At 38.4% G+C, this 26,894-nt stretch overlaps 1 protein-coding gene across 1 annotated transcript; it reads right to left on the bottom strand.

Moving 5' to 3' along the window:
- Positions 1-603: 603 nt before the first annotated feature.
- On the bottom strand, positions 604-22,542 carry LOC139743715 (uncharacterized). The gene is made up of 7 exons (XM_071654172.1): positions 22,318-22,542; positions 13,381-14,953; positions 12,848-12,962; positions 11,932-12,145; positions 10,065-10,213; positions 9,197-9,499; positions 604-1,923 (listed from the first exon to the last, which is right to left on the bottom strand). The coding sequence occupies exons 1-7, from the start codon at positions 22,457-22,459 to the stop codon at positions 1,882-1,884; spliced, it is 2,538 nt and encodes an 845-aa protein (XP_071510273.1). The 5' UTR covers positions 22,460-22,542; the 3' UTR covers positions 604-1,881.
- Positions 22,543-26,894: the final 4,352 nt, after the last annotated feature.

The raw sequence follows: 26,894 nt of genomic DNA, 5'->3' as shown, positions 1-26,894 counted from the left end.
ATATTTTTCCTTCAAGCAAAACGTCAACGGCTGCTGTAACAACAGTCTGTTGTGCAATGTGGATTGCAAATCTCAATATCCAACTGCCTACTTTTCAAATGTCAGCACTTCACCATCATAAATGTTTTCATAACAATTTATCACCTGGTTCTGCAAGCTCTTTTTACAGCTATGAAATGAAATCATGTACAATGAAAGTTCACTGATCTATTTCGTTTTTTATTTAAGAATTCCCCTAGAAATACATGATACACAGACAGGTAAGACTAAATGTCATACAAATAGATATCTGAACACACTGCACTAGCTGCAAGGCTCTACAGACACACAGAACTAGATAGGGAATTCTCATTTTGATGGGCAACTCGCAACATCACATCCATCAACCAAATTTAATACCATTGTATCCACCATCTGTATCGCGGGGTAAACATTTCAATGATAACTTTCAATGATTTCAATGATAATTCTTCCTGTTTTCCTTTCTTTACTTTTGGAAGCTTTTCACAGGAAAAACTCCTACCCCGTAAATTTCCAAACACCACAAAACAATTTTAGTGGAATATCTACAGTCTAAAACATTGATGTCATCAGATATTTCTTTTTTTTAAATCAAAGTTTGAAAGATGATGCCAATAGAGGTGGAACACCTTTCTTACAGCGACGCATATTTAGTGAGCCTATTAATATCTATGAATCATCAATCATAATTACAGATTTGATCAGGATTATGACCATAGATTTAATTCTCAGTGTTGCACCAAAAATAGTTTTGCTTCTTTTTTTTTTTTTTTGTTTTCTATTTCATCAGTTGAGAGACTGAAATACATTCACGCTACACATTGTCCATGGAAGTAGCATCTTTTTGCTTTAAAATTGATTACATTCTTCTACACTAGTATGCACTCATATCCACACATACATGAACACACACACAACATGCACACACACACACAAGGACACATACACAAAAATACATGTATATCACATATAAAATATCAGAACTTTGTACACTTATATATACACATTGCCAGATTTTAAAATAGAATCAAAAATATGACTTGCATATCTTTCCAGTATTCTGATTTGTCTATACAATACAGATCGTCTTTAACACAGCCGGGGAATATCAGTCAAAGAAACAGAGTTCCATATCTAGAAATAATCTCTGTAAAAAAATAGATTTGTAAAGTTTCTTGTTATTTGTGGCACTGACATACACCTGACTTTAATCACCATTTTATTTCAGCATGCAGAATACACAATTTGTTTCCCACCCCAGGTTCATCTCTGTGAATGAAAAAGAACGCATTTCGTATGCACTGTGTTAAATCTCTTTGAGTAACACCATACAAAATTTGCTGCTGTTTAAATAGTACACTCCCAAACATCTTTGTTCAGAATATGTACACATATTACCTTCAATTAGGTGGAGGTGGGGTGCATTCTAAATTCCAAACAGCTTTAAATTAATATCTTTTAACTACTTGCGGAAACAACAGATATACTAAGCACCACACAATCACTGAAAATAACTTGCTTGCTTGATTTCAACACAAGTGTACATAAATTGTACATTGAGTTTAATACAAATAAATACTTTTCTTTCTTAAAAAAAATACATGATCCTTACATACAATGGGTTTGTTTGGGGCTGTATTTATCATTCTCTTTACATCGCTGTCTCTCTTCAAGGTGCCATAAAATCATTCCATCCCCAAACATCATACAGGTGCCATTGATAGAGCCCCTGATAGGTCCTCTATGTGTAAAGGCTTGGTCCTCAATTCTCTCTGCTCTGCTGGTCCTCTATGTGTAAAGGCTTGGTCCTCAATTCTCCCCGCTCCACAGTTCCTAGTCTTGATTGAATCTGATGTTGGTCTACTTTCCTTGGAGATGGTTTCCCTGCAATCTGGACCAGGCCTACAATGAATGAAGAAAAGCAAAGCAAAGAATGGCATTTTAAATCCTAGCAGATGGGACACAAAATTGATCCACAATGTAATCAATCTTGAATTATGCATCCATTTGAAAACATCAATTATCTTATCCATTCCTAGAGTACTTTTAAAAACATATATGTAAATATGTATGTAATATGTTTCTAGAGCATTCAGGTTTTTTTTTTGATATCAGCAAATTACAAAATTGCACATGCATAACATTTATCACATATTAATGTGAGGTAAAATTATGATATTAATGTAAAGATGTAATGCATATTGAAGTCATAGCAGCAAGGTACAAGTTGTAAATTGCATTCTCATTTCCTAAACATTAAAATTCTTGACAAACATATCATCCATTGGAATCATTGCAATAGAAATGAACAAGAACAGATCTCTGAAAATGTATTCTATAATCTTATCAACAGTTCTTCCAAGATATCCGAATGCCCTGAAAAGAGTTTGGGCACAAGTTGGTTCTCACACGAGATACACCAAGGACTGATAAAGTTAACAGACATTAACATCATGTGGCTTCAATTTGTCCGCCCTCTGTACAAATGAAATTTTTGTAAGATCACAAAGATGTACAGAGAGCAAACAAATTGAAGAAAATTAGTACCTAATATCTTCACCCTTCTGCTTAATAATCTCTAGCTTTCACCATTTGACTTCTCTGTACGTATCAACAAAGCTCATACATGAAAGAAATTTGTTTAAAGGGACATTCCAGACGATTTTCATAATTTCACATCATGTTGTACATAAATCGACAACTCCCTGTATAGATTTGTGGAATTTATTGTGGTTCTTGAGCAGAGAAACAATACTTTAAAAAACCTTAAACAAATTACACTGAACAAGGATGATGACATAGAAGGCTCACATATTTCAGAAATGATAGCAGTGTAATATTCCATAACAATACCGCTTGTTTGCTAGTTCACCTGTCTATAATCTATGCATGCCTTCTTCTTTTGTTCTGCTTCCTTGAGCCCCAACTCATTGCAATTTGTTCTATTTTTTGAAAATATTCTTATTCTTCATCCCAATTATCACAAATTCTGAAACTCTGTCCTCAGTATAACTGATTTATAGTTGTACAAATGTAAAAATTTGAGAATCACCCAGAGGTCTCCTTTAAGAAGGGAGATGATTAATAACTCCTCGTAAATGTCAAACACTCACAATTAATCTTCACATTTAATTGGTATCATTCTATGGACACCATCAGGTAAACTGTATCATTAATGACTCTTTAATCATTCACTCATAAATTAGAACATGATTTTTATTGGCATGCTGTATGCTTCAAGTAGCACTGAAACAAAGTTATCCATAAATAACAGAGGTATGAATTTTTAATTGTTAACAGACCATTATAACGGAAGAAGAAGTCTGGACAAAAGTATTGTTTTTATTGCCTTCAGAAATACAACTCTTATCCCCTATCTCCAGTATATTTAGATGTAATGGCTATCACTTATATTTCATTAAATTCTGAACCGTCTGCACAGAATATCTTATGGCATTGTATCATCCAATAAAAGAGAATGTGAGGATTTCCCCTGTTTGTACTTCCTCATTCTAGGCAGCAGCTAGTCTTGCTTCAAGTCTTTGGGCTGATTTACCCACTGTATGGCCTTGTACTTTGTCAGACGTAGGACAAGACTTTCTCTAGACAATATGACTGCTTTCCACTTTCTTCTCTTTTTCTTCTCCTCCTCCTCCTCCTCCTCCTCCTCCTTCTTCTTCTTCTTCTTCAATCACCTCTTCTCCTTTCCCTTCTCATATTTATTATTATCATTGTTCTGTAATAAGCAAATAATCAACGTTGGTGAAGGTGATGGGACAAACTATCACTTCCGAGGCGATCTGGATGCAGCTTTAGATCTTTCCGAAGTGCAGCTGAGGAAAGATAGCGTACACATTCAGATCGCCGAGGAAGTGATAGTTTGTCTCATTGCCTCAAACTAAAAGTTGATTATTTGCTTTATATTCCACATCTAGGGTCCTAGAAATTCCCATTTTATTCCACATCTGAAACCGTTTTAGCTGTCTTTACGTATCCTTAGGGCTTAGGCTACGTGTGCGCGTAGATGACAAAACAATGAATTTGCTGCGCGCACCTGCGGCACTGAAGTGAAAGTGCGTTGCACTGTGTACTATCAAGTGACCTAGGTCATATGATAGTCCACAGTGCAATGCACTTTTATTTCGCGCGTACTCATCTTGCGTTAGGACTGTGTGGACTGTGTGGAGATCAGCGAAACAAAAGGGACTATCAACATAGAGTGTAACGAACTTTTCTTCTCAGGTAATGTGATGGGCAAAACTACGCTTCATCACGTGATTAGCTCTGGACCAATCCTATTGCAACATTCTTAGTATGTGGAATATAATTGTACATATGTTTATATTGCTTTTAATTTCTGCTCTATGCTTCACTCCCATCAACATAATGATTTTAATATCATGATCCCACAAATATCATGATTGTTTTTATTAGTTTATTGTTGTCATTGTTATTTCACTGTTCCCTCTAAATTAAGTTTTCATTTAGCCTGAATTTTTATATCAAGGCTTAAAAATATAATTTTTTGTTGTTGTTGTTGTTGTTATAGTTGTTGTTGTTGTTGTTGTTGTTGTTGTTGTTGTTGTTGTTGTTGTTGTTGTAATTTTATAACTGACACATCAAGACACAGAGATAGCACACCCACCGACATGAAAAAAAAAAGTCATAAAGAGCCTGGACTTGAGGCTAAGTGAAGACCGGTAATCCAGGCGACCCTGTCTGAAATGTACTGTACACAAACTTCCATTGGGGAAGTTTTAGGGGAACACCCCAAGTAGCCCCAAATGTTACCCTCACCCACCACCCAATCAATAAATGAAAAAAAAAAAGGAAAAAGGAAAAGCCATTGAATGTTGTTTTTTTTTTTACTACTGGTATCATGAGCATGACTGATATACATCTCCTCACTGGCTGGAAGAAGTTAAGTCCTTTAGTCCCACAGGCAACGTGTCTACATACAATCTCACTAGCATTCTAGGAGACTGGTGCTAAGAGGGTTATAATAAGCCAGTTTCAAGTTCCACTTTGTGCATTTTTTTATCTTTGCCAATTTTGCGAGTCAGGCGCTATTTGCGAAATTAAAGACATGCGAAAATATTGACTCTGATCCCGATATGAATGTGATGTGCACGTAGGTGCCTATGCATCGTGTGCTGCACTGCACGATCGCGAATTTAATCACTCGCAAAATCATCGGGAAGTCCCGATTCGCAAAAATTTAGACTTGCTAAATAAATGGCGTATACAGCATCCCGGCAGGGGAAAGTCCCAGAATGTTCTTGTTTTGTGGACACACTACCAAGGGTGCTACTGGTACCAGGCAAGCTGACAAGGTAACAATTTACTGGTACAGTGGACAGATCATAGATCCTGGAAGGGGAAGTACTGTTGTTTCCATCCACCTGGATACATGAATGTCACTGAATGTATCATTTCGCATTTTAATATATCAACTGGTTTCAGTTTCAGCTCAAACAAAGCTACCCAACTGATGATTGTTACGGTTGAAAGAAAAGATCACAATGATGTAAGGAAACTATTCTCAAGTAATTGAAAGACCTTTTCATTTCATTTGTGGACTTGAAACATCACAGATTTATGAGGCTACATATCCTGGGAGAAACACTCCATCTCTTTGGTGAAGGAAATAAACACTGATAATTGACCACAAAGGTGTACTAGTACAAATATCCCCTCCCCAGTCCCATCTCTCTAAGGTTTAAAAGTGAAATAATTGGAACTTCAGAGTTGAAGGTATTCTCCCCATAAAGTGCATTACACTAAATCAATCTCAATTCAAATGGGGGGGGGGGGGGGGGGGGTTCAATCAAAAACAATCCTGGCTCAATGCCAAACAGGACATGTCTCTTGTTGGGATGGAGGGGCACATTTAAAGGGGAAGTTTCTCTAAAGTGGACTGAGTGAATGCAGCAAAATCAGTAGAACATTATATTCAGTGGCGCGTTTTGAGCAAAATCAGACAACCTGTTCAAAAGTTTTGCATTTTTAAAGCTTTAGCGCCACTATTGCTGAATGAGAAGACTACAACTGTTTGTGATGTACAATGTATGTGTATGTCACTGCAGAACTGCATGAAGAAAATATAAAGAGAATTCCATGAAACTTAATTTTCTAGCATAATGAAAGAGCATTAAACTTAATACCTCTTCCAGAAAGCAGAGAGAATAATATCTCCTCTAATAAATGTGAGTAACAAGTCAAAGGAATGTGTGCTTTTCAAAAAAAAAAAAAAAAAAAAAAGGATTTCACAGAGTTCCCTTTCTTTTTTATATGATTCTGCAATATTATGAATGAACACTAAGAAAAAACATTGTGAAATACTTGTGGGCCTTAAAGCTGATCTTTATCATTTTTAAATAGTTGGATGAAATGTATCTGTGTGACATACAGTTGGAAATTATAACTAATCATAACACTTGGAGTGAATTCACTGCCATGTGTGTTGTTTATATAACCAGCGTATGAAGTGGAGTCTTTGTACTTCAAAAACCAAAGACTCTGCTTATAAGGGTCCAATGCTGAGATCTACAATACAAGACACCTTCATGTACATTTTTTTCCTCTCTCTCACAAATTCCCCCAATTAAGTGTACACAACAAACTCGAACACAACAATAACATGATATTAATCAACTTGACACTTTGCTTTCAGTGTATGAAATGAGCATGTTACATACAACATGCCTCACGTCTTACTGGAAGTCAGGAAATACAACTCAGCTCTTGACATACACAGAAAAAAAGACATTAGTTAATATCCTGTGTTGACTTCTATTCCTTCAAACACTAACCACAGACCAAGTTCCCTCTCATGTCATAACTGTCATGCTCAGTGCAATACACTCTCTTGTGGACATGACACACTTACGTTTTTGCTATTGTTGTTGTTGGTGTACTTTGCTCTAAAGTTTGTTCTCAAGCTTATTTTGAAGTTGTTGTTTCTATTTCATCTTTGTTCACAATACCATTTGATTAAAACACAAGCATTCACCCCCTAACACTAGATCTGAGAATACTTAGGCAGGTGCTCGGCGAAAATGTGTGTTATAATGTTGCTGAAAAGAATACACATTCACCTGTAAATACCAACTGCACCTGGGTTCATAGAAGGCATTTTCACATCAGCCCGATAAAAATCCACAAATCGAGATATTTTTCGCGATCGCAAATTAGCGCGCTATTTCATTTCCTATTCACATCAGCCCGAAGAGAATTAGCCCAAAATTTTTCGAGCCAATTCGACAGCAGTGAGCATGCGCAAACAGTGTCGGGTATACCAGGAGAGCGCACGCTTTCGGGTCACACATGCTAGGCATGATGGGATGCATCGCGCTAATTTCTTGAGGCGATTTCACATTATCTAATAGCGCGCTAGTTCGCTATGTTATCCCACTACTTCAAAAATTTCCTGAGTTGGACTCGAGAAATTTTCTCGATCAGAGCTATGCAATTAGCGTGCTAATTTGTGTTCACATTAAATCAAATAGCGCGCTATTTCGTGATCAGGTTAATTTCCCCATGTCAAAACATCGGGCTGATGTGAAAACACCTTTATAAAACAGTTGTCATGAAACCCTGTCTAGGTTTTGAATGCCTCAGTTGCAAATCCATTTCAAGAGAAGGTCTGCAATGACCTTTAATTGCACATGCTCAGAATCATGGAACTGTGAACTGGCATATATTCTAGTTAGCGTAGTTTCACTAACCAGTATTTACATGTAGATTAGCGTAGTTTGGTCAGCGTGACCGCAAAATTCTCGAGAATATAATGGCGAAACTTCCTCTGAAACTTCCTATCACACAATTAGATCCACTTCATGTTGGTTACACAGACTGTGCATACTTTCGGGTGCTGTTGCACATTGGCATGTTTTTATTTTCAAGGAGGGCACATGTTTTTTGCTCAAGTGGAGCACGCAAGCTAAAAACAGCCACTACTGGTAGTTTCACTTCACAGAAACTATGGGTAGTTTTGTTGGTAGTGTGACTATGTGCATAAACTTTTGGAAGTTTATCGGGAAGCAAGCGTAGTGTGACAACTTTTTGTGTCTCACTTTCCAAGGTCATCAAACATTATTTATAGCTTCTGACCTTTCAAGCATTGAGAATTAGGGGTTTCTGGGACGAACACTGAAATAGGGCTTTCTATAGCTCAGACAGTAGAGCACCGGGCTAGCAATCCAGAGGTGTCGGGTTCGAATCCCAATGGAATCCAACTTTCTTTGCTCATTTTCCACTAAGTAATAAACATTATTTCACATGTTAAACCTACGTCCAAGCCAAGATACAAATGTACACAGAAAGAATGTAAAATTTCAACTGGAGTATCAAGATTTTTATATTTGTACACCTCATGTATACCAATTGCTGGGTGGTTGCAAGACATTTTCATGAAGATAAAATTCATACGGACAAAAAGAGACCAAATTTCCATGGAGAAAGGAACTTTTCACACAGGCACACACACACAAACACACACAAAAAACATCTAATGTTGGTCTGTAATTTTTCTGTTCCAGGTCCTGAGGATTCTGCTTTCATTTCTTGTCTTTATAGGAAAATGCAGTAGAAAAATTGAGGAGAATATTTCTATTTACACAAATCTCCATCTTTCAGCACATGATTGGTTTTGTTTTTTATTTTGATTTCGTTTTATGAGTAAATTGTGTACATGCCTGTGTTAACTTATTCCATTTTCTCTTTTTTGTTTATTTGTGAAATTTTGCTCTGAGCAGAATCCTCGTGGGAAGAGTGCATCAAACATTCATTGTATTGTATTGTATTGTATGGTATGGTATGGTATGGTATGGTATGGTATGGTATGGTATGGTATGGTATGGTATGGTATGGTATGGTTATGGTATAGTAATGGTATGGTAATGGTATGGTATGGTATGGTATGGTAATGGTATGGTATGGTGTGGTAATGGTATGGTATGGTATGGTATGGCAAATGTTGTATTGTATTGTATTGTATTGTATTGTATTGTATTGTATTGTATTGTATTGCATTGCATTGTATTGTATCAATTAGTTCTTTGATTCTTGGCTATTTGTCTATGACCATTCCTTTGTCTGGAAACGAAAGTAGGGTATCAAAGATGAGCAGGTGGTATCTGGACAGTAAAACGAAAGGTATGAGATGACCACTGACCATTGGTTTGTTCTTCTTGTCCACCAAGTCATGGGGGTACTGTCTCTCCTCATTCTTGACCGTGATCTCGGCGCCGTATTTGATGAGGAGGTCGATGACACTGACGATGTGGGTCTCGGGGTAGTTTCGGCCGGCAATGAGATGGAGCGGGGTGTTGCTGGAGTACGTACTGACCGCCAGAAGTTCCTGGGCATCGTTTGACGAGTCGAGGAGAATCTCAATGATCTGAAGGTTGCTGGTGACGTTAGGATTCGGTGGAAGCTCTACAGCATAGTGAAGGGCGGAGTATCCACTGCGACTGTCCTGTGATCATACATCAAACAAACAAAAATCATGATGCATCGACTGATTGCTCTAAAACTTCTGCGGTAAATTGATACGAGTTTAGGTGTACCTCTCAGGCCTTTTAAGCAGGTATCATAACATCTGAGCCTCATAGATTACAATGACTAACTTTCAATTTGGTACTTTGCAATGACTCAAATTATGTTATAAACATTAATAATCCGGTGCCACCTTTTATTGCCCTAATGATAGGAAGCTGATAATTTAAGCAAGCACAGATTCTACAGCAATTTATGCATTTCTTAAGAGGCAGGTTTACAATTATTTCTCATTCAATCTGCCCAAAATAATTCTTACTATCAATTTTGTCCCATACCTTCAAACACTAATTTTGTAGTCATTACATTTGCCCTCGTAGTTCAAGTTTAAATACTCAAGGAGTCACATGATTGAGTTTTACTGGGGGGGGGGGGTGCATAGTTGAAAAGTGACAGTATTCAATATGTCTGTGAAGAAATAGCAGAATTTATATGTACTGTCTTTAGACCTCAATCTGATAAGATTCCATAGACAAAGAGCTCACCTTGAAGGCGGGGTCAGCATACATTCCAAGCAGTTTCTTGACCGTGTCCACACTGTCCACTGTCTTAGTGACATAACGACACACGTTCCCGTCGTACACCTGTTCCTTTCTGCCGTGAGCCTGGATGGCACAGTGCAGGGGTGACATACCTGATGGGGGGGGGGGGGGGGGGGGGGGGGGGAGAAGGAGAATTATATCTAAGGCCCTATCTCTTAAAGGCATAATTTACCATCTCCATAAGAGACAAAAACCCAGCCATAGTGCTTCAAAATAGTACTAGAATGTGAGTTTGGAATAGAAACACCTGCTGTAAAAATTTGAATTCGTATAATCAATGTGAAGTATTGTTTCATGCACAAAATGTGAGCAATAGTTATAACAAAAATGTTTCCAGACTAAACCATCTGGAGTTTAATATGCTTTGATGAGAAAAATACTGATATCTCCTTACATTTCAGGCTTTATTGCAAAAATATTATTTAGTAGGATGTTTTGTGATACAACAGACCTACACATATGCATCAAATGTGATATCTTGAACATTTGTTTAAATCACTGCTCCCAAAGGTAAACTGCACCTTAAAGAGATAGTACAGTATTGGTGGAGATGAGAATTGGGCTTTTAACTTTTTGCGAGATACCAAGAAAACACTTATGATATAGTACAGAGCATACCACTTTAAGAGGAATTCAAAGTTTGTTTGATGAAAATCGGGTTTGGAATGGATGAAACATCTAAAAACAAAGTAAAACAAAGCGATCGTAATAAAGTGTGGGTCCCACACTTTATTAGAATCGCTCTTTTTTTGATATCTCAGCCATTTCAAAACCAATTTTCGTCAAATAAACGTTGAATTCCTCATAGAATTACATGCTCTTTTATATTTCATAAGAGGTTTCTCATTATCTCACCAAAAGATGTTAGAAACCTGAAATTATGTCTCAACCAAAACTGTACGATCCCTTTAATAACCCTTTCTGTGCCAGGGACTTTGGACAGTGTGCACTGCTCTGGAGATTTCTATGTCATCAGCACTCACAACATACAAGGGGTTAATCACTTTTCTTTCATATTCTTGCACGATTGGAAATATCAGAAAATCAAACTCTGATTCTCAAAGGGGGATAGGTCCTCTTTAACCCATTGAAGATGAGTCCCGAGTATACTCGGGCAGGTGCCTATGGGAAGTGCGTGTTGTAGCAAAATCAGTCCGTCCGCAATGGGTGAAGATAATATGGTAAAATCAGTCACTGCATTGATAATCCGTCTATTTCCTTTTGTACTGGTTAGTACACTAATATAAGAAAATAGTACTATTAGAGATTACTCTCCACATTACTACATACTGGGTTTTCATTGGCCTAAGGGAGTTCCAAGGACCATCATTATCATGTTAACCTTTAACGTACTCTGGCAACCCACATCAATGCAAATGGAACTGTACACATACATTGTATGTTTCATGATACGCATTATTATCAATGTGTTTAGTAATGTACCTATTTATGACATGCCAAATTAAAATGATGATGATGATAACATTCACTATAAAAGTAAACAAATTAAGCAAATGAACTTGAAATTTTCTAGCATTGCCCATTTATTTGAAAAACTATTTCGCTACAGTTGAAACTCCATTTCTTTAAGAGACTTTTCCTTCCATTTTTCTTATTCTCACATATTCATCAATATTCCCTTGTCACAATTTTTGTAGGATACCAACTTTATTCAAGCAAAATTGGTTCACACCATAACAATGGAAAGATAGTCGGTGAAATGCATACTCCCTACAATCCAGTCCATTGATCATATCACATGATCATATCACATGATCATATCACATGATCGCCACAAATATTTACTCACCATTCTTGTTCTCCACGTTGATGTTGCAGCGGGTGTGGTTACCCTCGATTAGACCACACCCGATAGCCGTGAGGGCATGTGAGTACCCCTTGGTAGCGGCATAGTGTAGGGGTGTGGAACCCTCCTTGTTAGCTATCATGACATCACCACCATGTAACACCAGTCGAAAGACCAGGTTTGGTTGGTTGGTTACTACGGCGATGTACAGCGGCGTCTGTTTAATAGGGGAACAACCATCAAACCATATTCAGTTAGAAACAAGCGCTAATAAAATGAACGAATAAAATGCTCTTAATAGAAAGAGGAAGTCTCTTCTTTAAGATCACAAGCAAAAATTCATTTTCTGTCATCCATCAAACAATGCATAATTTCAGACATAATTATCATCTACAGCCTCAAGACATTGACAGGTGGTACAGTGTTCTCTGGAATAAAAAAAAATCACTCAAACTTTCCAGGGCGATGGAGAATATGGAACCATGTTTTGTTTTCATAGTTCTTAAAAGAATCATCAACTCAAACTTATTGCTAATCACTTGAAACATGAAACACTTCAAAGAACAATAAAACAAGCACAAAAATCACCAAACTCATAAGTCCTTGAGTCTGTCCTTGACCTGGATGTGTGAAGATGTTTTCACTACATACTTTCAAGAGGGAAACTAACTTCATGCTTTTTCAAAATTCTAAGAGCATAGAATAAACTAGCGAGTGATTAATTCAGGATACATGTGACTGTCTTTTTATTTGTATTAATGGCAAACATGGGTTACAGTGACTTTGGATTCTATTTATAAAGATATCTAGAGGAACAACCATAAATTCTGTTTTACTTGTTTACTTATTACATGTGTTTGTTTGTTTGTTTGTTTGTTTGTTGTTTGCACAGTTGGTTAATTCATTCCTGGATACTAACCTGCCCTAGCTTGTCCCTGATGTTGAGAGCATCTGCGCGGCCGGATTCGACAAGACGTTTAAGGATGAGGTTACAGAGGTTCTCATCCCCTTGGCTTATAGCAATATGGAGGGCTCTACAAATAAGAAAAGCAAGAAATGGGGAGGAGATGAGTTTTAAGTTTATTGATTCAAACGCCGAGATGAAAGGGTAGGAGGATGGTAGGGTGGTGGAGTGGTAGGAAGGGTAGAGGGGTGAGAGGGATGGTGGAGGGGTGAGAAGAGTAGAGGGGTGGTAGTGGGGTAAGAGAGAGGGAGGGATACGATGTGGCTTCTACATCAAGATCAGAGTTGATATTTTTGAACATTCTGAAATGCACAAATAGCATCCAACTTGCCAAAATGTTTGAAAATAATTTACAAAATATACGGCGTAAATTTCACATTTACTGGCCTAGTATGGTAAATGAGTGGTCCTACAAGAAAAGGATAAAACCTTTCCCTAACCCTTCCCCTCCCCATACACACTAGGTTTATTTTCACAATGCCACTCACGTGTCTTCATCCTCATCCTGACCACACAAAACATCCAGTGGCATGTTGTTGACGATGTCTTTCGGGTCGGCTGGCGGACTGTAGGTAAGAGGCATTTGCTGCGGGTGTGGCTGGGGCTGCATGTATGGCATTACGTGTTGCTGTACTGGCTGCTGGGCCACTTGGGACTGTTGGTAGGCCTGGTTTCCAGTGTGGAGACCCTGGGTCTGAGCCGTGTAATTGTCAGCACTGGTCCTGAGTGCCTGTGCAATGTTGCTGATGCATTCTTCGTCATTTGAGAGGGGTGGAGAGTAGACGGGGTACCTGTCATCTTGTCCCCTGATGAGGAACTGTGTGTCAAAGGGGTAAATCACATCTGGGTGAGTTGGCTGCACACTGGGGTTGCAGATGAGGGTTCCGCTGTTTGTTGGCGTGCAGGTTGTGAACTGATTCTCATGGGGAGGTGAGGAGATCCCGGAGTCTCCAGAGATGTTGGAGCCAACACTTGGTGGCGGGCTGATGGCAGATTCCAGGGAATATGGAGAGTTTGGTGATGTTGACATGGCAGATGGGGATGGCTGGGATTGGCTCGGAGAGGGCGCTGTGTGCATGCTGTTATTATCAGGGCTGAAGGGGGCTGGGCTACCACCTGACACAGACGAGATGTCAGACGTTGGCGAAACTGGAAAAATGTATTCGGACTCTGTTGGTAAACGCTGTGGATTGTGCTGACTTCTTGGCATGTTGTCTATCGTGTGTTCCACAACAGTTCCTCTGCTGTGGGTGTTGTACACAGTCACGACTTTCCTGCAGGACGGCATACCAGGTATGGCTACCTTCTTGCCTTCTGGTCGCAGGGAGTGGGGGACTTGACTCTGAGGGTAGGAGGGTGAGAGGACAGGTTGATAGATGGTACCGTGGTGCTGCTGCTGCTGTACGTACATAGTAGGCTTTGGGTAGGGTGCCATCCTCTGGTAAGACAGGGAGGGATGGGTGGGGCCCTTAGCCGTCAGTTCACTGGATTTGGTCTCGCTCAGGACACGATCCCCAAACCTTGGTTCCGTACTCTCCCCAGAGAGGCTAACCTTCTCCATCTTTGCAGCAAGCCCAGACTCATCCAAGTTCTCCACCACGTCTCCAAAAATGGCAGGTCTTGAGCCCAACCTTGCTGGAGAACTCTTCCTCCTCTGCATCAAGTGGTCAAAGTGCTCTTCAATTTCCGTCGCCAGCGATCCCTGGTTCCTGATTGGACCGTACTTCTTGGACAGGCCCAGTATTTCCACGGAGCTGGCCCTGCGCTTGTTCTTGAATTCCTCTCGCTTCTCAGAGGCTGACATGGTCTTGGGATCAGGGGCAACTTTGTCTCTCTCCTCCTCATGGGCCTGGCTGTTCTCCGAGTTGGACTCTCCTTCAGTCTCCTCCATCACCTTGTCACCATGACAACCAGATTCCTGTACAGGGGATGCTGCTCCATTCTCCTCAGTGTGTGGACTGCTCAGTGAGGATGCCTTCTCTGCCTGTTCCGGAGGTGGAGTTTTGCAGTCGGCTTCAACTTCTCCATTCTTATTGGGTGCCATGCTGCTCTCACATTCACCTGGTAGTGGGATAAATAAAAAGAAACAAATAATCTGTGTTACAAGGAGTGAGATGAAATTAAATCCAATTTCACATTAATGAAACCAGCCATGATGTATTATCCTGTAAAGGGGGCACTTGATTATGCAAGATAGTAAAAATGCAGCAAATACCAATGAGTGAGCATACTGTTGGCATCAGAGTTGAAATTATCAGATTTTGTATTGCACCTAAAGTCAACTGAAGTTGTTGCCACGGTGATGTTGACGTGTTTTCCTTCTGCTTATCCTCATTCTGTTTTTGTTTTGTTTGTTTTTTGTTTATTTTTTTTCCATTTTGGCTAATCTGATTTGTCTACAGACAAGATTTCCTTTGACTCTTTATCAGAAATTGAGACAGCAAACCTGTGGTATATTTGGAAAACTGTTTCTGTTTATTTGAGTTTGCTCCAAACACTGGCATAGAATTGAAGATGGAATAGGATTTTACTTTTTAAGAGAACCTTTATCATACATGACATCTTGTAATCTTACTCCCATGGATAAGAACTTTTCTCCTCACATGGTTTATACCATATGAACTGCAGCTGTAGCAATGGAAATCAGAGATACAGTGTATCAAACACAGAGCAAAACAAACAACTGTCAGTTTTAACTGCCAGTTTCACAGATCTTATAGCCTTGTTGATAACTATGCATCCAATGTATGTGTCCCTCTGTAAAATGAATATAAACACTATGTGCTACATACACGTTGTGCTATAATATGAGTGAATAGAGAACCTGCACGTGATATTTTATGGTTCAGTTCCTGTTTCCAAAAAGCAGGTCATGAACGGTAAAACTGACACTTCCCTTCTAGGCATGAATCAATTCCCGTGCCACTATGTACAAACACCTTCCTAGGAAGTATGAATCAGTTCCTTAGACTCTGTGGCTCGGCAATATAGTCACAAATTTCTTGCTACCCAGCAGCTATCACAAAACACTTTAAAACTTGCGAGGTTCCACATCTGGACGAATGCATGCCTACAGTCGCCACTGTAGACCTTGTTGGCATCAGGCCTACATGTAGCAAAACCTTCACAGGTTCTTGCAGCTGTCACAGTAGAAAAAGAACTTGCTTGTGAACATGCATCTAGCTAAACACATTTCCTGATATATAGCTGTAAAGATCAAAAGAAAACTTGAATTGTGTTTCATCAAGTGCTTTCATATCAAATGTCCCTCCACCAGTCTTGGATGTGGGTTGTTTTCTGATCAAGTTTTGCTCAATTCTGAGTTAATAATTGTAATCTGACCCCTTCACTCTCATTCTAAAGCTACACTGTCTTCATGAGGGAGGAGAATCATCAATCAAATACAATATCTGATGATAAGAGCTTAAAACGTACAATGATCATCCACATTTACCTATTCTTGAAGATCTTTCTTTCAAGCAAGGGTCCCACGTGATGATTAAAGTAAAACCACAGAAAAGAAAGTGTCATGATGACAAAAGAAAGTAGTTAACACCGTTTGTACAGAATACTTTATAAAATTTGAAGCAGTGCTAGTGATACACCAGGGCCCCGTTTTATCAAAAGATGAAATTGATTCTAAATTTCCTTACCACACAGGCTGCCACAGACTTACAGTTGAAATCAACTATATAATCGATTTTAACTCTTCATAAAACAGGGTCCAGATAATGCAAGACTATGTACAGAAGTGTGCTGCATGCACATGTTAAGTATTTGTGTTTAGCATGTTCATCTGTAAGCTAAGGGGGAATAGGGTTCACAGACAGATCACACTCACTTTTGAGTTTGTAGATTATCGCGTCTACTCGACTCAAAATTACAAGTGCCCCCCCCCCCCCCCCCCCCCCCCCCTCAGGGCATCCTCTGGATAGAGTATAAACCATAAGATATCTCAGTGCTGAGTGGAGTTGTAATCTTTGACCAATCTTAAAGATAATTAAGAGATGAAGGGAATTCCACAAAAATTCATTTTTCCTGAAAATTACACATTCCATCAACTTGATACTGAGGGATGTTCAGGGTAGCAATTATTCCCCCTGCTTTCTAAAAGCGGTTTAGTCAAGTGCTCTTTCATTAAAATGCTAGAAAAGTGAATTTTTGTGGAATTCCCTTCATATTTTCTTTTAAATATCGTTGTCCACACATACATCATAACCTCTAGTAGTCTCCTCATCCAACAGTTCCAATACCAAAACTTTAAAAATTCATAACTTTGCATCGACTGTCCGATTTTCCTCAAACATTCACTGATGTGTTCTAATGTTGCACTCAATCCACATTAATGTACCGTATGTCATGTGAAGCTAATTTATGCTACAGTTGAGGAGGTGGAGCCGAGTTTGACCTTTCCTCTTTTTCCGTTGACTAACAGCCTCCCTGTGAATCACATGTTCTGTTTTGAGTGTAATACAGTAGCTAGGAACTGCATCTTTGATTGATTGGCCATGGTCTTCATGACACAGTAGCCCTTTGCAATTACATGAAATTTATCATTTCAAACTAGCAGTCAGTGGGAGAGCCATTTTAGGGTCTGACCACTGATCTGTACATCTTCACAGGTTTAGAAACATGACAACCGTTAATTGAGGAATTACGGTACATGCAGGCAGTCTGAGAGTGGACTTTGTCCACAGCAAGTCCTTTGTTCTGTGATCCAAATAACATTGTGGTTTGTTGACTGGGTGTCATCAATGTCTTGAAACCAAATGTCATTGAATGGGGTTCGCATAATTTCACTGTTCATATCCTAAGCACATACAGGACTAATTGCTTTCTATTCCAAAACTTAGAGAGGGTTTTACAAAAGGTATTTTTCTGTATTTTACAGTAGATAATTACCATCAAGTGCCATGGAAATTAAAACAAAAGTTGATAGAATACATCAAGGGTGGTTGCTTGGTTCTCTTCACGCACTACACAAAGGGTTGATTTAAAAATATATGCAGTGTTATCTCATTTCTTGACACCATAGAATGACTCATATGAACATTTTCTTCATCTCGCACTTCATTGAGCTTTAAAGAAATGCAATATTTCGTGAATTTAATCATGTGTGAAACTTCAGCGAGAGAACACTCATGTTTGTGAAATCATACGCGAGCCACATTCACTGAAATGGGGCACATTGTAAGAATTGTCAACAAACTTTCTTTGCACACACTTCTAGGGAAAGACATAAAAATCATATTATGTTTCATTTCTTTATAAAGTCAGCTATTAGTCATAAAGTGAACACATACTAATTCATCAAAGAAAACAGTCAAGAGACTCAATGTTGTTGCTATCCTGCATTAGCATCAATTGGGAGAGAAACTGTTTGTAAAATGTAGTGCTCAACTCCCGTCCATTCTCCTTTCAATGGCTTGAGGTCAATATCATTTCAAATATCAAGACAAGACAGGCAACATTATTTACTCCCGATACCCAGTACTAGTTTCTAAACTCATTTCACTCGTTGTGCTGAGTATTTTTTTCTCATCTTTTTGTTTCATCGTAATAGTATTGTGAAGGCCTACGTGTACCGTATGTGTATGTATTACGTTGATTGTACACTGTTTTCTGTACACATGTACATCGTACTGACTTGTTGAAAAACAGCCTAACGGCTGTCTGCAAGTATTTCAACCCGTGTATGAATAAAACAACAACTCATTAATTAATCAGCATTCCAAAATATCACAATATTGACCTATAGGTCAAACAAATTTGAAAAAAGAAATTATACAAGTTGTCTCTAGGGTATTACTCGTGAGTCAAAATAACAGTTTACAAAGTAACATTTGCAATAATCTTATATACAAATCCTGTACACTATGTAGGCCTAAACCCATCATAACAATAACTAATACAAGGTGTACTGTATGTATGTTGCATGCTCACAACAAATGTATCACTACCGGTATGCCTTTTTCATACATTGTATGATGAATATGTGTGCATTGTATATATCTTACCATGAGATGTGAAGAGATCTGTGGTTGATAGCTTTTCAAACTTCTAACAGGGCATTCAGATGCCAAACATTTATACTAGAACGGTATAGCTATACCAAAATGGTATAGCTATAGTGTGATGAATTTATACATCTGAACACTGACTAACGAAACACCGTATAACAAAACGACGTGTAGTGAAACGACGGTCAGAGCATCATTTTGAACTAGAACTTGGTAATGAATCAGAATTCCATGTGCGTCTGAACGTATGATGACCATAGAATGGTATACCAAAGTAACTGGGCAGGACTTATGGGAGTACGCACGAAAGGTGACCCCACAGCTGTCACTCATGACTACATGTATAAAAGCATGCGCAGTGGGAAACTGCACATCTATCCCCAGAACGGTCGAAATTAGTGTCTGAACGGTCTGTCGGCTATACGATGATTCTTTTTATGTTGTTTCAGTTTCGAGTTTTGGTATAAAATGGCATGCGTCTAAATAGGGGGTAATACACTGCTATTGAGAGCCACTGAACAATGCAATCATTCCAGGCACATTGATGTGTGGTCTTGATTTTAATGTCCTCTTTGTCAAAATAATGATCGATGGGATCTACAATTACCTCTTTTGAGGGTACCGGTACTGGAAATAAAACCAACGTGAAAGTTTGTTTGTTTGTTCATCCATCCAAGAAGATGGCTGGATAGCCCATATTCAGCTCAGATGCTAAGCTGGTCTTCCATGGGGTCCAGTTGATGTGAGGCGGGACCACTTCACCAGGTTAAACACCCTGCTCTTTGCGATGAATTATGAATGAGGCTGGATCTTTTACATGCATGAGTTGTGCTTCTCTCATACACGGAACCTCCATTTTACAAAGTGTAAATGTCCTATCCGAGGGAGGGTATGATAAAACACAACATTGCTCAGTCCAGACTCGGGTTCAAACCCAGGTCGCTTGGGTCGGAGGCAAACGCGCTACCGACTGATCCAACTCACCACCCTAAGTCATGCACAGCATTTCATAACACAGTTTTATTGATCTCATGCAATGTACTCCCACCCATTTCTTCTCATTTTATTTACTCGTTGGTTGTTATTGGGTTTGGTTTGGTTTGTTTGCTTCTGTCCCCATAATGTGTGTTTTTTTGTTTTATTGTTTTGTTTTTTTACTACAGACTTTCACTCTCATGTGCAGATCCTCATCAGAGTTAGAGAAGAAATGGGGAAAATTATGAGTGTACACATCAACAATTGTTCCATGGAAACTTCACCTGGTTCATCTGAGCTATTTAACTTGCGGATAAAGAAGTTAATTTTTAAAAAAAAGATAACGAGACAGCATCAAAACTCTAGAAAGTTGCTATTTCTGTTGAGTCTAGCTCAGACTACAATGCACTCACAGGCAAGAGACCACGACTTCATGGATGAGTAATAAAGCGTACATCAACACATGAACTAACATGACATGTTGCCATACCACTGAATTGTTTGGCGGTACAGATGTAGCATATTAAATGTTTCATCTGAAGGGTTTGAATTGCTATTGAGGAAATCAAAAATCTCTCCAGAATAGCACATTTCAAACAATAGCCACCTTGACTTAACCCATTTTTGCAGTACACCATACCATGCAAATACAGTCACACCTGTCTATAGTTTTGGCCATTCAATGGAAACAACAAAAGTGGCCACTCATAGACAGGTGGCCACTAGGACAGGTTTGACTGTAGCTTGCTATGTAGCTGTGCATGATTTTGCATGAAGCTTTGGTGTCTTTGCACCTCAGTTGTGCAATGTTGTTTGCTCTCAAATCACAATGTGCTACTTCCCTTGTTTACCATTTGTTTGTACAAATTCATGCGCAAAAATGTTCTCCCATGGGATGACAGTACGCATAGTCTGTTATCATGTGATCATGTTTATCCAATCAGCGGCTGTTATTTGATGACTCATGAATATGATATGCATGATCACATTCTTTCTACTCTACATGCTCGTCTGTGAAGGCCAGGGAGCAGCAAGTACTGGAATTTTGCTGCACCGGATGGGGTGGCGCGGTTGGGGGTCGGGGTTGAGGTCGGCGGAGGAGAGGTTACAGTTGGAGCTTTAGTATCTTTAAGAGGTAAATTGTACAATCCGGTGCATATGCTCAATTAAAGCATTATTTATAAGGTTTTAATTTCTTGACTTTAGATCTCACTAGATGAAAGAAAAAGACCTAAGATTTTTCCAAAATGTGACTTTTGGTGGCTGGAAATCCATAATTACAGAGTTTGACTGTTTGTTTGTTTGTTTGTCTGTCTGTTTGTTTTTTGTGAGGCATCAGAAAAAGCTTGTCACTAAATGTAAGGCTTCTGAGTGTGAGGTATGAGGAAAAAAAAATGAAGTGAATTTCATGCAGCCTAGACTACACTAGTAGACGTACACTTGGTCTATGGCCTGCATCTCAAACAATACTGTACTGTAAACAACACAGATCTACCTCTTGGAAGATTCATGATAAGGGCCTACTCATACTTGGTACTAGTCTGTGGTTGTTTACGTAATAGATCATCCAACAAGAGTTGCACGTAAACTTATGGGAACAATCAACATAATAATCATTCTATCGAGGTTCACAAGTCTAGTGTTTTTGCACTGACAACTGAGACTTGTCTATTTATCGCCACTGATCGTAATGGTCTACCTTTATTGGCTTTATTCACATGCACATCAAACAATTTACATTCATATACTAAGTAATTATTGTAATCATGTGAATAATACACAGAGCATAGTCACTTACACACGGCTTCCGGATGATCTCTGACTCTGATCTGATCGAGCTCTGCACACATTCTATCGAGGTGCATAAGTCTAGTGTTTTTAGCACCAAAACTTTGTCCATCGCCACTGACCATAATGGTCTACCTTTATTGGCTTTATTCACATGCACATCAAACAGTTTACATTAATAAATAGTTATTGTATTATACAATAACTACACACAGCCCAGTGGCCCAGTCGCTTTCACACGGCTAGCGGCTTCTCTGCTGAGCTCTGCACACATTCTACGTTAGTGTTTTTTGCACTGAGAGTTTGTCCATCACCACTGACCATAATAATGGCAATGGTCTACCTTTATTGGCTTTATTCAAAATGCACATCAAACAGTTTACATTCACAAATCAATAACTACACAGTGTCCAATGGCCCAGTCCCTATACACACGGCTCGCGGCTTCCCTGAGCTTTGCTGCACGATTATCATCAAGTTCGCACAGGACAGAAGTACTGCACTACGCCTACGTTTGTACTCCTTATTTGCATGCATGGAAGGGGAACTGTAGTTCGCATAGCCATAGAACTGCGTAACACATTCGCCTCAGCTCTAAAGAAAATCATATTGACACTAAACAATGCGGGTAAATTGCATTACCTTTGCGTGTACAGTCGTTACAGTTCGACTTGGTCGGCAATGTCGATGTTTGATGTGGTAATTCCTCTGAAATAATGCTGCAAACCGGCTTAAAAGCACCGTCTCGTAAATGTGTGTTCTCTACAGCTCCGATTAATGGCATATTGGCAGCGTGAGCTGGCGAAACAATTGCGATTTTTTCAGGAAACCTGTCGGAAGATGCAAATCACACGTAGTTCCAGTGCTATGGTCTCGGAGCAAATACTAGAGAAGTATGAATTATGCATGTTTATGGTGCGAGCTCGTACGTTGATTGGTTGGCTGTGCATAATGAGCTTGGAAGGTGATGATTCGGGAGTGCGAGGGGACTTTCCCGTATTTCGTAATGACGTCGTTCCGCCGTGCCACTGAACTGGACGCGCCTGGCATGCCTGGTTGTCCAATTCACGAGATAACACTTCGCAGGTATGGTAGATATGTTTGTTATGGACTTACACAATAAATTCTTCCACATTTCGACAAAGCTGAGTAATGCGTTCTAAAAATGGCCGGATCACATCACTCTGCTCTGACCTACAAAAAATATAAATAACTGTGCAACTGTATCAACAACTGTACCTTACGTTTCCCATCTTTGATCGAAATCTCGAAGATGTTTAGAAAACAAAACATTCATAGATAGGGATGATTGCAAAATTAAGATTTTAACATGATATAAAAATGAAAGATGAGACATGGCAAATAGAGTGTCGAATGCTCTTCCTGATGTATTTTGGTAAAAAGGATATTTTCAAGAGTGTCGTACCCAAGAATACCTGTCATCCTTCTATACATACTAGATGTCGTTCTGTCTTATCTTTCTGTTTGAATAGTTACTTGCACACATACACACTCACACACACACACACACGCACACACACAAATAATATATATATATATATATATATATATATATATATATATATATATATATATATATATATGTGTGTGTGTGTGTGTGTGTGTGTAAGCGTGTGTGGGTGTGGGTGTGTATGTATGTAGGTATGTGTGTGGGGGGTGTATACATACATATAATACATGCCCGTATGCTGGATTTAAAAAAAAAAAAAAAATCTATAGCGGGTAAGAGAGTACAGTATTGTTGCATGGGCGAGTTAAGATTGCAAGGAGAAAGACACTATTTGGAGGTGACCCAATGATCAATACGAAGAACGCACCATATACTGCATTGCGTCTGTGTGCTGTGCCAGTGTGGTTGTCATCAACCGAGGAATGCCAACTAACAGTGTAGGCCCTATGTAACCTTCTGTGAATTATATTATTATGTACTATACACACACACATTATATGCACACATGCCCAGACACACCAAAAACACATGCAAAAACCAACGCACACACAGAAATATATTACAGATAGATAGATGGATGAATAAAATAGAGAGAGAGGGAGGGAGATGCATAAATAGTGTATAGATAGATAGATAGATAGATAGATAGATAAATAGACAAATATATACAACACAATGCTATATGACTTTCATGACAATCCAATATTCATTGGATTATGCGCATATCGTAGATCTTGGTGATTGTGGTTGTTCGTGTTATGGTAAGTACGTATCATGGATTAATGTGAGTTTCTTATCATATCGTGCAATAATGATAATGCTTAATGATCATCATGATATACACACGCCTGTCAAACACGTCTTTTAGCGCGAAAGACACAAACTTCTGAACTCTACTTGTAAATAATTGATCAATAAATTATAGACTTCCTGCATAATGTAGATAGTAAAGATACATCACTAATTTCTATTCTGCACGTTCCATTGTTTTAATTTTTCAGTTCATATAGATTTGTACCTTTTTTCGACATGAGAAAATATAGAAATAAAAATCAATTTAACGAATATATCACATAGTTAAAAGATGAAAGCGTATTTCGTCTTGAAGGTCGTAGAGACTCCATGGGATCACATGGAGATTTTAAAAAATGGTTTAAAAAATAGTCTGATATTACCTTAAAAAGAAAAAAAAAGAGCCCTTCATTTCATGTTATGGAAAAGAGAGGAACATCAGTCAAATCATATCAATGATTATAATTATAAGATTAACTTTAGACAATATGCTACATCACATCAAACCACACAGGGATTTAAGTCCCATTGGATGAGGAATAATTCCATGTACAAAGCTATAATGGTATTATTTTAATCGAATATCGATTGACAATAATCACATAAGCTTGAATAGCAGAGGCTATGATCTTTAACAAGATTGGTTGTGCTACACTGAAAGGGGTCTGTTACTCAAAACGAAGTGTATATAAGATACATTTAGTATTCTAAGAATATGGATGAGAAAGAAGGAGAGAAAAAGGGATTGAGAGAGAGGGCAGAACAGTTGTTCATTTAGTGTATAGGCGTTAAAGATGCATTCCAGACGATTTTCATAATTTCACATCATGGAGTACACAAATCAAAAGCTCCATGTATAGATTTATATAATCTATAATAATGGTTCTTGAGCAGAGAAACCAATATTCCAAATTACACTGAACAGTGTTGATGGCATAGGAGCCTCACATTTATACCACGTGCTTAACAAGTTCATCTGTGTAGAATTTATGCATGCTTTCTTCTTTTGTTCTGCTTCCTAATTGAGCCCCTACTCATGCATTCTTATAGTGAGGCTGCTATGTCATCATTCTTGTTCATTATGATTTGTTAAGATAGATTTTGAAAAATTTCTTTCTTTCTTTTTATCCCAGTCCCTGTTAATTTTGAAACCAGCTCTGTACCCAATATGGTTGTAGGCCTATATTCGTATATAAGTTGGTGAGGTCATCTGAGATTATGAAAGATAGGGGATCAGTCACCGTACACTTTGTGGGCTCTCATCTTAATTACGTGAATTATTTCCACTTAAACCTCTTGCATATTATAGATCTTATTATCTTGCATACCCTGAAGTCTCCCCTCTCTCCAAATGCTCTTGGTTATAGTTTTGAGAGAAGAGGAGAGATCATCATATTGGTAAATGTAGAAGGTCTGTAATTGACCTATTTCTTTGACTTGCAAAAGGCATTACGGCACAAGGAAATGGAGAGTGAGATAGGTATGTGGGTGGATGTGTGTGTGTGTGTGTGTGTGTGTCTGTGTGTATGTGTGTGCGTGTGCGTGTGTGTGCGTGTGTGTGAGTGAGTGAAAGGGAGACAGAGCAAGTATATTTTGCTTGTGTGTGTATACGTGTGTGATTAAGTGAAGGAGGGGGGAGGGAGATAGGTATATGATATTCCGAGAGGAGAGAAGAAGGGAGTGAAAGGGAAATGATGGTGGAGAGAAAAGGGGATAAGTGAGGGAAGAACAGGTTAAGAGTCTTTAAGACATATCTACAAACTGCAATGGACTTATAAGTAGCGAGAATACAATCGATATGGGAGAAGGCATCAGAATGAATATATCCCCTTCACTTTCTCCCGGATTCTCACGTTTCATGTGATTATGCGATCATTTTCAGAAAGTATCAATTTGTTAGAGTATCAATTCAAATACAATATACCTTTTTTGTCACGCTTAATTAGATCATCGAAACACGGGACATCGCTAATTATCGATGAACTGATATTTTATCCGTAATGAACCACATCTGAGACTGCAGCAGGATAAAGACTATTGAAAATGACTAAGCATTATGCACATAAGGAGGTCAATGTTTAATAATGTCCACGAAAATACCCTTGATTCAGGAGACTGCCGTGGTGATGGGTTTAAGAAGAAAGAAAATGGACTTGTAATTATGGTAGCCAGTTTTTTTTTTTTCTTTTTGACAAAGGACTTCGGTTAAAGGTCCAGTTTACCTTTGGGAGCAGTGATTTTAAAAATGTTTAAGATATCACATTTGATGCATATGTGTAGGTCTGTTGTATCACAAAACATCCTGGCATATAACATTTTCGCAATAAAACCTAAAATATTAGGAGATATTAGTGTTTTTTCTCAATAAACCGTAACTGTAGACGGTTTAGTCTGAAAATATTTTTATCATAACTAGTGTTCACATTTTGTGAATTTTAAAAACACTTAACATCGATTATACAGATTCAAATTTTTACAGTGGTTGTTTCTATCCCTTCTCACATTTTAGAACTATTTTAAAGCACTAATGCTGGGTTTTTGTTTCATCTGCAAATGGTAAATTATGCCTTTAATAACTAACATTTTTTTTTTTTACTCAGTACGTCTTCATGCCCGTCGTACCTTATCATTTCATAACATCTAGATAATGACATTTTTCTGCTCTCTCTGATAGTGTGTATATTTCTGTCTGTGCTTGTGATTTTGGTCCAAAAAAAAGAAATGTAATTTTCTTCATTTTTTCAACAGTGAGTGCAGTACACCCATTAATTCAAAAAGGCACAAACGGAAAAGTGATTGTCTTGAAAGCAGTGCATGGTTCTAAAATGCTTCCCGATTATCATTAATGCACGTACGCACATAGTTGCATTTGGAAAATGAATATTGACTGAAAGTTACATAATTATATCAGATAACTTTGCTGTTGTTGGATGTTGTTTTTTTTTTCTCTCTCTCT

Source organism: Diadema antillarum, unplaced genomic scaffold, assembly GCF_040938485.1.
Source record: "Diadema antillarum isolate AM-2024a unplaced genomic scaffold, OU_Dant_1.0 seq00001103_RagTag, whole genome shotgun sequence".
NCBI classification, from domain to species: domain Eukaryota; kingdom Metazoa; phylum Echinodermata; class Echinoidea; order Diadematoida; family Diadematidae; genus Diadema; species Diadema antillarum.
The sequence above is the reverse complement of the archived record's forward strand: the minus strand, read 5'-3'. Positions and strand labels throughout refer to the sequence as shown.

Bases quoted from the DNA above. Each gene is read 5' to 3' on its own strand.
- LOC139743715 (XM_071654172.1), bottom strand. From the start codon at position 22,459: ATGCCATTAATCGGAGCTGTAGAGAACACACATTTACGAGACGGTGCT. The intron at 14,954-22,317 runs GTAATGCAATTT...TCCCACTACCAG, and splicing joins TAACGACTGTACACGCAAAG to GTGAATGTGAGAGCAGCATG. The intron at 1,924-9,196 runs GTCAGTGGTCAT...CATTCATTGTAG, and splicing joins ACAAGAAGAACAAACCAATG to GCCTGGTCCAGATTGCAGGG.